This window comes from Erithacus rubecula, assembly GCF_903797595.1.
Source record: "Erithacus rubecula genome assembly, chromosome: 3".
NCBI lineage: Eukaryota > Metazoa > Chordata > Aves > Passeriformes > Muscicapidae > Erithacus > Erithacus rubecula.
Window position 1 is genome coordinate 39,795,186 of NC_136689.1, and position 13,375 is coordinate 39,808,560.

The 13,375-nt window shown below is 42.3% G+C and overlaps 1 protein-coding gene across 1 annotated transcript in view; it reads left to right on the forward strand.

The window, feature by feature from the left end:
* TGFBR2 (transforming growth factor beta receptor 2) overlaps positions 1 to 13,375 on the forward strand; it is a 58,658-nt gene that overhangs the window by 41,830 nt on the left and 3,453 nt on the right. The window contains exons 5-6 of the mRNA XM_079301441.1: positions 2,400 to 2,541; positions 10,213 to 10,340. Coding sequence (XP_079157567.1) covers positions 2,400 to 2,541; positions 10,213 to 10,340 — 270 coding nt within the window. The remainder of the gene's footprint in view (positions 1 to 2,399; positions 2,542 to 10,212; positions 10,341 to 13,375) is intronic.

A 13,375-nucleotide genomic window follows, 5' to 3' on the forward strand; every position in this document is an offset into this window, starting at 1 on the left:
CAACCATCCTCTCACTTATATTAACCATGTTTAAGCTTGTTAGCAACTGTTTGTGGTGCTGCTGCAACACACACACACACACACACACACAAATACAATAAGGATCTGCTTCATGTTTTGAGGTTTTGACACAGTTTTCATGCCTGATGGTATTACACTTCTGCATGACTCAACCCAATCCTGGTCTACCCCAACATATGTGAAGTCAGTCTTGTCCTCAGTCAGTCAGTCCTCAAAAGCTGCAGGCACATAACTACTGATAGATAATAATTTTAAAATTTGAAAGAAGACACCTCTTTAATGAATTATATATTCTCCACATGCAAGCAAATACAAGGATGTCAAATAAAAATAATTATTGACTACAAAACCAGTGTGGAAACCACCTTTTTCCCCATTAGAACCTTTGCAGTCTTTTGAGTTTGGTCATCCATGATGGTTAATATTTGCAGACACTACTTAATGTGACTGTGTAAACCTGGACCTTCTTCTCACTGTGTTCAGAGAGCTGGTAGGTGCATGCAAGGCCAGCAGTTCTGTGCCTCAGCAGCATCAGCACCCTTGTAATAAAGGGTTTACCATATCAGATAAAGAGAAATATCTGCTGCCTCTGACTGACACGCATCAGGACATGAAACATCTCTCAACAGCTTGAAAGAAATGTAAGTTCTCCAGTAAAAAAAGATTCAAATGTCACAAAAAATGATAATGCAGTGCAGGAAGAGAGATGGTCCCTCCCTAGAAGTTTTGGAAAATCAAGAACTGAAAGCAGACTGGTATTTGTAAAGAAGCATATCCAGACCCAAGAGGGGCAACCAGCTTGGAATCGCCAGTTTGGGGACCTAAAAATGCCTTTGAAATTCGGGAGTCATTTGTTTTCAAGATACAGAAAAAGTGTCTTTGACTGAAAGACCTGATAATAATCTACATGCAGATAAAAGACCATAAGCAGAATGGAATACATGATAAATTCATCTGCTTGGGGAAAAACACGTGCTGGGAGTTAATGGTAGGCAGCAACAACCTCTGCTTCAGTGTTTCCTTATTTAATGTAGGGGAGGGAGTTGGTGCTCACCTCAGTGGTGCTGGGACCTGACTGTCCCAAGTATCTCTTCAGTGTATAGCTGCTAGTCACATGCTTGGCCTTAAATTCATCAGTGTCACTGTAGCAGGGAACTTAACCTTGAGGCTGCTCACACTGAATTTTTTCCTGTCTTCTGTTTATAAAGGGTTTGATCCTACAGCCATTCAGATATTTTTGACACTGAGATTTTCTGCTATTGCAAGGTCCTGTGACAAAGCTATTTTCTTGATCTTGCCTTCTTCTTATGATATTTTCCACTTTTTGTGGAACATCTTCCCATTTGCCCTGAGCTTGAGGTCGTAAGACATGTTTACAGAAGCTTATAAAATGGGTGTCATAGGGCTCTCTCAAGACTGTACATTTACTATGTGGCTGTCTGCAGTTGCAGACCCAGTAACTGAAATGATCTTTCACAGCCCTGCTTGCCTCTGGGCTCTGGAGTGATTGCTGTAGTGTAAACAGCTTGTTTCAGTCATATGTCCTACTGCATCACCCACTTGTGTTTGTTCATCTCTGCCATTAACCAGTCTCCAACTTGAAGCTGTCTTTGCCTGATGAAAGACTTCTGTTTGCAGATTTTTAAGGGGGATTTGTTATTTATACCCTGTGAAGAGTTTGTCATTTGAGAGCAGCTGTTGAGTGATCCAAGAATTCATCCTTAAATCCTTTCTTGTGATAAAAACAGACTTTTTAACTTCACCTTGTGTAAAGCAAAATCATATTTAGATCTCAGCAAAGCTGCTAAAGTCATTGCTGAAAAGTGCTCAGTCTGAATAAAGTTTAAGAGAATGTTTTTTCAAAGGGGCAGATTTTTGGTTTCGATTCAAATGTGTGGTTCTGCATTCAATATTTATGTGTTTGCTTTCTTCTCCCAAGCCTGCATTTACTCTCATTTAAAGCCTACCATGGAAAGAAACAGCTAACACTTTAATATTCTGTGCAATATTATACAATGTGTTTCTTGCTCATCTGAAAGACACTTGGTCAGCAGCAATTGCTTCAGGCCCAAAGGTCAAGGTTTATCTGTGAATAGCCAAAGAATAAGAAAACTTGTCAGTGTCAAAATTATTTGCTTAAGGAACTAAAAAGGACTATTTCTTTTCCTCACCAAGAGAGGTGCAAGTAAGTTGGTATTCAGGACAAAGCCAGATTCTCCTGGCAGCAGGAAATACGGCCTGTGCCAAGTATAGCCTGAATTTTTGGATGCATGTCAAATGGCACTGTTTCTGTGAAAGCTGAAGTTAAATCACAGTGGAATCCAAAACATGAATTGCTATTTCAGCTCATGACCTCTCCCCAATCTCTTCTCCTGTAGGTTGGCACAGCAAGGTATATGGCCCCTGAGGTTTTGGAGTCCAGGATGAACCTGGAGAACATGGAGTCCTTCAAACAAACAGATGTGTACTCCATGGCTTTGGTCCTCTGGGAAATGACATCTCGCTGTAACGCTGTCGGAGGTAAGTGCCATCTGTTTTCTTCTCTCTAAAAGTATGTTGAGACAGACATGCTCTCATGGTTGTCTGGGGAGAGGGTGATTCTTTTTGACTATCACCAGGTTTTTTAGTGTATCTGGATGCTGTAAATTAACAGTCCTTCAGTAGTGTGAGATGCACATGTGCATGAGCAGGCTTGAACACTGAGCAACTGAGAGCAAGAGTAAATCGATCCTCAGTTGGTGTAAGGATAAATTTGCTGTTAGGTAGGTCACTTCTAAAGATTATTGAAGTTTGGTTTCCCTGTGACATCTTGGGTAGCCATGGATTGACTCAGTCTGGTTCATCTCACTCAAAATGATTGTAAACATAAGTCAATTTGAAATATTAAACGAAAGAAGTGATAACTGCTTCCCATTTACTTTCATGGAATGTTAATTCTCAAACCTAATAAGGGCCAGTTAAGTGTCTAATTTACTAATTCATAATTTCAGTAACAGGCATCATATTGGTATGGAAAGTTTCCTGTTTTCCCAAAATTACCAGCTGCTGCACATCATGCTTTGTGATTTTGCAAGAGATCATCCATATGAGAAATCAAGGGATGTTTGCTGTATAAAGTGTAGTAACAAAAGAGAAATGATTGGAGCTGACTGTCAGAAGAGCTCCAGGAAAAGCTGCTGTGCTTGTTCATATTCAGTTGCTTCTGAAACAGAAATCTCCATTTCTCCTTTGCCTAAAGGTGACCTGGAATTCCTAGTGTGCAATGCTGGTATGTGCTAGAAATCAGAAAAGTTGCTGTTGGGACATCTGCAGTACCTATTGCCATGTTTGAAGTTTTTCACCTTACTTCAGCAACTAAAATAAGACCAAGTTGCATGTAAATACTTCAGCCTGCTGCAATCATCTAAGAGTCATTCTAAAAAAATATTGTTGCACAGTTCAGGGCTCACACAGGCAGTCTAAGGAATGGGGCTGTAAAAGGTAACACTAATTTGGATATTACAGTAGATATACAACTGTGATTTGATTTGTTATCCTTCTTCCAAAACCACAGAGGCTCCCTTTTCATTGGACTTGGCATGGTTCCACCTTGAAGGGCTGCCATAGATGCAGAGACAGAACAGTCTTGCTGGCTAGAGCACTGTGCTATGAGGAACACAGTGTTCAGGAGGAAAACCAATGTCCCAGAGGAAGATGTGCATAGCTGCTCCTTGTTTCTCTACCAGCATCTGTGGGACACCACAAGGGAGGTCTCTGAAGCCGCTGTGCACAGTGGCTGTGTGGCTGCACCACGATGGCCATGTGCAGGAGGGAGGAACTGCCTCCACCTCAGTCTCCTGCTCTGTCTTGCTGGTCTTTCTGCATTTGGTCTTGCTGGGTGGGCTGTATTGTGGGCAACAGATTTGCCCCTGTTTGCACCCTGCCAGGAAAGCTACAAAGCGAGTATGTGTGCTGAACGTGCTAGCATAAAAGCATGAAAGGAACAGCAAATTCTTTTCTAGTCAAACATTTAAGGGTAAAACATTTGGTGCTTCAGGAACTGGACCTCAGTCTGACATATTCCAAGGCAAACCTATCCATACTTAATGGATCATGGTCATGCCTGTTTCTAAGTGTATTGGCACCTCAGCCTTTCATTAGCACTTTTGTAAATGATGCAGGGGAGATTTAAGACATGAAAAAAAAAAAAGAAACTGTGCCTTGTCTCGTTTCTTGCCTTTAGGAACCCACCTGATTAGTATAAATATGAGCTGTTCACTGTGGAGTATTTTATCTTTGATGATGCCTGAGTCCCTCATTGTTCAGATTTGCTGAGTAGGGCAAAATGCAGATTGTAGCAAAAGCAAATCTTATTACTGCTGTTCTCAGAAGACAACTGCTAAAAGAGGAAATAAAGGGAGTTTCATAAGGAAGGAAAATCACCAGCATGTTTATCTAGAAGAGATTGACCCATTATTACCTTGAGAAGACCTGAAGTAATTTCAATACAGGGAAATATTTCTCAGCATCCCCTTTCAGTTGATGATTAACCCCCATCCACATCCTGATTTTCCCTATTCATTTCACCTCTCAGTCATTTTCATCTCCAAAAACACATTTCTTGAATTTTATTTCCCTATTTCAGTCACCTTTCCTGAGGTGAGGTCCCCAGCAAAACCCCAGGAGCACTAGGGCAGATCTGTAGGGGTTGGAACTTGTTCTTGGCATCTCTGGTTAAAGCAGTTAAACACAATTCCCAGGATGCAGATCCCTTAACTTGTTATTGGTACTGTGCTGCAACAGCATTGCACCATCACTCTCATTTCCTTCTCAGATTTTCCCTGGTTCGTGCAGTCTGGTTATCTTTGCAGGCAGCTGCTGAAATACCCTTACAGTGATTCATGACTGCAGCTCCCCCTCTGCTTTCTTTCGCCATCTGTCACTTGTGAGACTCCCTCCTCTCCTCACAGCCTTCCTGAGGAGCTGCCTCTGCTCACGCAAACCCCTCTTTTACTCCTGGACTGTTTGGCAATGAGAGCAATGTTTTTGCATGTAAGGCAGAGTAGGCTGACCTGATTGCAGACAGCCTTTTCAGAGGTGCCCGAAAGATCTAGGCTCTGTCTTTGCAGGGCAGCCTTGGCTCTGGTGTCAGCTCAGGGCAGTTCTAAGGACAAGAGAGGGAGTCTTAGCCGAGGCAACAGCATTAACAACTTTATTTAGGGAGAGAAGCATGCAAGGAGGGGGGCTAATTGCCATTCAGCCATGTAGAGGTACAGGGACTTATTTCTTTTTCAGAGGGAGCTCTCGGGGTTCATTTTTCAGTGTGCAGGTGTTGGTGAGTGTGCGAGGTGATGCAGGCAGGTCCTTTCAGTACAGATGCTTTGTCAAACACAGCCTCCACACTCTGCCAGGCCTCTGCAGGCCTCAGCAGACATTTAAACAAAAATACCCAGCAGCACAGCCCATACTGTGAAGCTGCTGTAGTAAATAAGCAGGTGGGGATCAGCTTTTGAGAAAGGCCACGCTGTTCCTTGTTACTTTGTTGTGCTAAATATGGAGAAGCAGAAATGGGGCACAAGGGAAAGGGAGACAGAGGCAAAGATCGAGGTTGACTGATTTTTCACCAGAGTATAATTTAAGAGGCATATTTAGAAACTCAGCAATACTACTTTGGGGAGAACTTCAACTGTTCCACGCTGCTGTTAACTTAGTATTTCATTCAGAACAACAGCTGTGCACCAGATGCTGCACATTGCAAGAAATATAATTTTCATCTCAACCACTTGCTTTCAGAGTGACACAGCTTTGGTGACTGAGACAAGTGTAATTTCTCTGACAGCCTCCTAGAAAGAAAAGAAAACCATCTGGTTTGCATCACAACTGCTATGGGTGAGGGACTGTTGGGGGTGGCAGGGGAGAAGGAGAGGAAAGGGAACTTCTGGAAACACAGGTTTGGGGAAGAGGCAGAAGAGAAACCCCTCCAAAAATGATGATGTTACTTAAGCAGTATTGCACTGCCTGAAGTGGTGGCTGACTTCAGTATAGTAGCAGGGCTTTGTTTAAAATGTCAGTCTTGCTTTACCAGAGCTGTGTTTCATGTGAATAAAATCAGGATTAGTCTTATGCTTACTTGGAAAGAGTCAGCCAAAAGCCACAGTTTGGCAACTAAACATTTGTGCATCCCGTACCTCATGAAGTGCTCAGCTTTCATCACACTGAAGTGGAGCAGTGGCATTTCTGGCAGCAGGGAGATGTCCTGTACAGCAGGGCTGTGCCTGTGCAGTGGCCCTGAGGTAGCTGCAGCTGGGGGCTGATCTAAATTTCTCCTTCTGTGAAGCAGAGCCCACTTAGGGCATGCCTGCACTGCACTGGCTTGTCATGCTTACAGCCCTGGCTGGTAGATCCACACAGAGCAGCATCACCCTGTGAGGGGCACCCCTGCCCTGGAAATTCTCCAGGTGTCTCCCCAGTGCTGTCTGTAAGGTAGCAGGTGCTGTCCTTCAGCAAGCCCACGTGGCAGTGGATAGGGTCACTGCACCACAGCCCGTGCTGAGCACTGATGTGCTCTGGGTTTGATACTTTCCCACTTTAGGAGTCACTGCACGCTGACTGAGCAGCCCCTAAGCCTACTCTGATGGCAGGGCTTGTGCACTCCCAGACCTTTAGAAGGGTGACTGTGTCTTTGATCATCAGATGTAAAGTCATTTAAGAGATATGTGAACACAATGAGTTCACCCATCTCCATGCATCCTTCCCTCAACAGGGAAACCTAGGGAAATGCATAAGCATATAACAGCATCTTAAACCTGGCCATAGAACAGCTTTTGGGCCTCTGCTTTGGACATTATTTTCCCATTTCCCAACTACTACAGATTAGCAGATTCACTACCCAAATTCCTCCAGCATGAAGAAAGACAGTGTCTGAAGGACTCTACCTATGTTTGCATGAGTTGTCACAGTAGCTCCACCAGTGACTGATTTATCCCTTCTTCTCCCTCATAAACTCTAAATAAATGAGCCTTTCAAAGTGACCAACAAGTTCCCAAACACAAGATCAATGCTGTGGACTGCGCCTCACAGTTGAGTTCTGCTGGCCTTTCACCTTACTCCTGCTTTGATTCTGTACATAAAACTTCATCATCCAGCATGAGAAGTTGTCCCACAGAAAAATCAGCAAGATAGATCACATAAGGGAGTATCAACAGGGTTTGTGGGTATGCTTTTCTGTCCCAAAGAAATGTTCAGTGCAAAAAACTTAGAGTAGAAAAAGACCACAGGTGAGCCAAATTTTCCAAGCTTTTGTTATACTCAACAAATAGATTTTAAGTAATGTCTCTGTTTGGGGCTCAATATCCAATCCTAGCCTGTCTGAAAAATTTAGCTAGGCCAATGTCAAAAGGAACTAGAGGTACAGCAGTTAGTAGTGCAAGTGTGGTCTCAGCTATAAAGATTAAATGCTGAAGGAAGTCTGCCATTTTTGAATGCTAAAGATTCTGTGGTTCATGGTTCCTGGCATATTTATGGCACTTCATTAGTTGTCATTTTTAGTGCCCAACCAGTCTAAAACCAATGAAAAGAAACATAGAAGACATGAGAAACAGAATCAGCACCTGTATTCATCCACACACAGGCATCTAGGCACAGATATCCTAACCTACCTCAAATTGACATCTCTTGCATCTACTGTAGCACATAAACATAAACCATGAATAAACCAGCTATTACTGCAAAATGTGGCTGACACTTGAGATTCCACAGCATTAGGATGACTTACTGCATGAGAATTTAGTGGGCTTTTTTTTTACTTTCCAAGGGAAAGAGAAGCATGATAATAAATAGCAAGAAGATGGCACTTGCTTCTCAAGCTGAGGGAAGGCATGACTGTATTGGTAGAAAGTCATTGCAGTGAATTGGCATCTCACCTCAATTTCTCTTTCTTTAGCATAAATAAGAGCAAAGCAACAACAAAAAATCTAAACCTGAACAGCCTATTCCATCTTTATATTTGGAAGAGGAATGCTCATAACTTACAATTTCTCAAACAGAAAAAGTATACTATGAACCTACCAATTCCCAGGAAAGGCTTTCCCTTCTCCTGCTTGAACCATCTCATTAATCTGAACAACCCTGAGATTAAATCAGTGGGAGGGAACAACAAGTCAGCACCTCAGCACCTGTGTTGGACACTGAGACTCCTCTGACTCCTCACCCTGGAAGATCTCAGAACCTTGGCTGGTGTCCATGGCCACTACCACCACTGAACCATGACTGATGGAGATGGTGCAGGAAATGGCCATCTAGGTCATGCAATTTAAATTCTCCTGGTGAACTCTAATATTTTTGTTAGCTTTGAACGTATAGGTATGTGCAATATAATCATTGTGCATCTGCTGTATGCTAACCCAGGTCTGACTAGCAAGATGGCAGCTTCCCAATTCACTTCTAGGGCTAGAGTCTTGTAAATTTATTTTGACTGAGTAATCTCAGACTCAGATTAATGTGGGTGAAACTGGTTTGCCTTCTTGTACAGGAAAGAATGCGAAGCAGACTTTGGCACTTGGGTCTTAGGAGATGGGAGTTTTGTTTCTGGACTATAGCCATTCTCCAGAGCATTTTGTGGAAGGTGGCCAGCAGCAGATGGCTAGGGAGAAGGAAGGAGAGCTCTGTAGGAGGCATCTATGGGGTGATCTGCTGCATTACACAGTTGTTTGCAGCTGAATCTCTAAATGCTGAACATTTGAAGCACAAGGTTTAATATCCCCTCCAAAATGTTTGTTACTGTAACTTGACTATTCTTTTTATGCATTAGGCTGATAAAGTCTTCATCTCATGGCCTTCACATACAAGTGAGATCTACAGCTTGACTTCAAGGCTCTGGAAAAGTTCAAAGCTAGTTGTCTTCAATACTACCTTGGTTTTACCATGAGACATGACAGAAGGATCTGACCTGTGTTATCTTGATCATTAGTTATTTTCGGTAGCATATCCTATGGTCCCATCCTTACCTTTTTCTCCCAAAGTAAACAAATCCAAGTGTTAAAGGTTCTTCCCATTTCTTCTGGGCCTTTAATCCTTATTCACATTTCTTGGCACTTGTTTACCCTTTCAGAGGAGTGAGCAACACTGGGCACTGCAGTTGAACTTGGTTGTAGCATCATGCAGCTGTGGTTTGTCTCTCTGCTCGTTCATCTCTGTTCACACATCATCTGGGCATTCACATGCATTCTCCAGACTGCTTTGTGGATTACACTTCAGTTTTTCTTGCCCTCAATTAATTCCTAGAAAGAAATAAGAGGCGGCAGAACAGGCCAACTTCATAAATCTTTATCTGATAGCAGCAAGTCGTTAGGCCTGTGAGTAAAGTCTCCATCTGTTCCCAAAGAAACCACAGTATTTTCTACACTGTGTCAGCATTTACTATAATATTTCCGCTCACAGAGATTTCTTGAGTTTTCTCCAAAGGTCCCATATGTCTGCCTCTTCCTTTCTCTCTCCAAAGAAAATATGCAACATGCAAACAAAAACTAGAGTGGCAGCAGCCTCTTCAGAAAACTGTACCCCTGTATCATAGGCCAAAACTGATCCATTTTGGGAAGGAAATCTAAAATAAGAGCAGACTACTACTTTCTACAAAAGAATGCAGCTTAGGAGTAAACAAGGGCAGTATGGCAGCTTCCAGCATAGCTCCTTAACTATATCTTTGTCCTTTCCAAGCAACTGTTTCATCCAGCAATCTGCACATCCACATCTACCATGACCTAGAAATATTTCAGTTTGTATTTCACCTGGTAAGTATATGGACTCCAGGAGAGCTAAGGGTGACGAACTCTTCGAAAGCTTGGCTCATGCAAAACTCACCTTAAAGGTCCTGTGCATTTTACCTCAGCAGAGATTGAAAGGCTTACAAACTATTATAGACTACTCTGCTTCTTGGACTGTTGCTAATATTATTATGTACTAAAGGGTTTAAATGAGAACTGTTTTATTGGCTAGGAAACTAAAGGGGAGGGAGGGAGGGTGTGGGAGAAGCACATTTGAAACATTTTTTGAAAATGCTAACTGGCTTTGCTTTGTTTGGAGCTGGTCAAGCAGAGCAGGGGCAGTGAGCAGCTAATCAGTAGCTCCTGCTCCTCAGAGGACAGCCAGCTGCCTTCACTCTGGGCACCAGCACAGCCCAGCTAAATAGCCTGTGTTTGCTTCTTCTCTTGTCAGAAGTGAAAGAGTACGAGCCCCCCTTCGGCTCCAAAGTGCGAGAGCACCCTTGTGTGGAAAGCATGAAGGACAATGTCCTGAGAGACAGAGGGCGGCCCGAGATCCCCAGCTCCTGGCTTAACCACCAGGTAAGAGCACCACACGTGAGCAGTGGGAGCTGCACTGTTCATTTGGCTGCTGCCTGAAGCCTGAGCCTCACCTCAGTGCCCTGCCCAACAGGCTGGACCTCTCATGGAAAGGTCTTTCACACGTGGAGAAGCTCTATCACAGAGTGGCACTGCTCTGACATGGTTCAGACACCACAGTTCTCTGCCCCATGCCTGCCCCAATGCCCTGGTATTCCTGCTGCACACCAGTAATCTAAAACCTATCAAAACAGAAGCATTGGAAGCCTGAGATCCAACAATCTGGAGAGACAAAGAATAATTAGGCCCTTAAAGCACCTGTATGTAGGCTCTGAAAGGGCAAAGGAGACAACTTCACACATGGGCCTCTGTTGCAAGCAGAATGGGAGCTTCAGACAAAATTTATGAGAGAAGCCCTCCTGTTGAATCATGAGGTACAGAAAGTATCCCCTTGCTTTCTAAACTCCTTTTCAGAGAGGGGGTTGGATCCACTCTTAGCCCCAGATTTTGTCAACAGTTCACATTTTAAGGATTATATAGGTGCAATTGAACTATTATACAACTTTATCTCACACGATTAAGGATGGCAAACCAGATATAAAATTATAAATTATTTATTATGATATTGACTAGACAAAAACATCTTAATCAGAGTTATGTACTACACAGTATAGGAGCTATAACTACACATATACTGTGTACTATGAAGCAATATTGAAGCAATCATATTAAAGCAACTGTACTAAAGGTGGAAAAACCATTTATTAACTAAAGATTGATGTCAGCCACCCATGCCAACAACCGTAGACAAATCTTTTCCACTCAGCCTCGAGGAGTAACCTTGAGGCATTAGACTCCTCAAGGGGAGGAATCTCTACACTCACTCCAAGAAGGGTTATGTTAGAAGATGCTATTGTTAAAAAGTGGGACTGGGCTTTCATAGTATAAAGTGATGAACTGTCAGTGAGATGTCTCCAGGGTCAGCTCAGTCAACTCAGAAGGTTTAGATAAGTTATTAATAGTATCACTTGTTTGTTCCTTTGTTGGGCAGTTTACCACTTTTACCATATCTTCATCTCACTGTCAGGATATTTCACTTTGAGTCAGGCTGGTTTCAGCATTACTCAACACCAAAAGCAGCATGACCCCCTTCTCCATTCACCATGGTAGCTTTGCAAACAGGGCACTGTTCAATTTGTTGCACCCAATTTCCAGGGAGACCATCCTACTACAAAGGATCTTCAGCAGAGAAAGCAAATCTCAGTACTTTACCAGGGAAACCTATCATAGTTGTATCACAGTTGTTGACAGCTTTAAGGAAATATGAAATTAGAGTTCAACAAGCCAGTCTGGTTTTATTCAGGTTGTGCATTAGCAGTCCCTTTCCCTTGCATATCACAAAGCACTCTGTCAGCTTCTTCCATTCATGAACACCATGGTTGCCATTCCTAGGCAATAGTAGATTTTTCAGTATATGAAACTGAATGGAAAAAAGCCAAACAGATGCATTTCTTCACCTTTCCTCTCATTAGTTTTATCAGTAGAGATAAAATGTGAATCATATCAGAGAAGTGAGCCTTGGTCATTCCACTTCTCAATGAAATATGCTGAGTGGTCTTTAGCAATAAAAGGAAAGTATCACAAATGTTTATAAAAGCCCAGGCAACCAAGAATATCATCTCCTATTTCCATCAGGAGCAATGTAACACTCACTTTTAAATTCCATCTGGGAAGTTAAAATCAGTCTGACAGCTACTTAAAAAAGACCAAGTGAGTGGCTAAAATCAATTATCTTCCCAACCAAGAACATCTGCCACCTGATGACAATGGAAGAGTGCAGCCCCTTCCTGGTCTGCTGGGACTTGCTCCTTATGTACTCAGTGTGAAGAGTAGGGCTGTTGAGAAGAAGCTTTTAATTCAAAGTTGAATTTTGAGGGACACCTGGATATTTGATACTACCAGCACTAACATCCCTTGACAGCAAGGCTGAGTGTGCAGAGAGTTGCAGCTTGAGGAACTGTAGGAACACTGCAGATTTCATCACCTCTGAGTTTATAAATCAAGTAAAATGATCATGGATTTAGACCTAGGTGTCCTGCATTTGACTTCAGAGATTTCTTCCCATTATAAAACCCACACCTCAATCTGCCCCAGCACAGAGCACCCCACCAACTGGGAGGGCCATGCACTTGTGCTTGTGCATCACCAGAATGGGCACAGATGGCTCCAACAGGGTTCAGCCAAGAGTCTAAGGAAGGAAATGGATGCCTGATAATACACTCAGAGAACATTTAATAAAGGTGTATTTAATTCCCTTTGCCTGAATCCCTTCAGTGTTTCACACTGTGCTATCTAAGATGCAGTGATGCATCAATTTCCTCAGGGTGTGAGAGTTTGCAGCAGCTGAGTATCTGCTTTGAACTCCATAGAAGTTGTTCTTACTGTGGCTCTTCCATATTCATTTCCTTCCTCTGCAGTCGTGTTTTTGTAATGAACTCATTATTCATCCTGATAAAATTCTGGAATGGATTTACATATTAAAATTAGCCCCACACCCCCCTTAATGAGATTTGTTGCACTATTGATTTCAAGTTAATGTTTAATATTTAATTTAATTTACTGCTTGTAATTTCAATGCCAGCAGAAAACTAATGTTATTTGTACACAGACAGTAACATTCTGCTATTAGCATTGACATCAGTCAACATCACCAATTAGGTAAATTATACAATTAATGCAGTGTTGTAAAATGTTATTTTTTAAAATAAGTTTAAGATAAATCCTAGTTAATGGGCTTTTAGTGTCATAAAGCAAAAACAGTTTCCTGGCAAATACCTCATGTTTATAAAATGCATCACAGAGATGCAACTGGTTTTTTGCTCCTGTAAACATTTGCATGAGAATTGAAATGAAGGTTAAACAGTTACAACTGTGAGTGATGTGTTTAAGTGTTTGTGGGACCGTGGCCCATATTTGCACATAGATTTAGGTAGTCTACAAGGAATTCATAAAGAGCTGATGTACAGCCCAATGTTGCT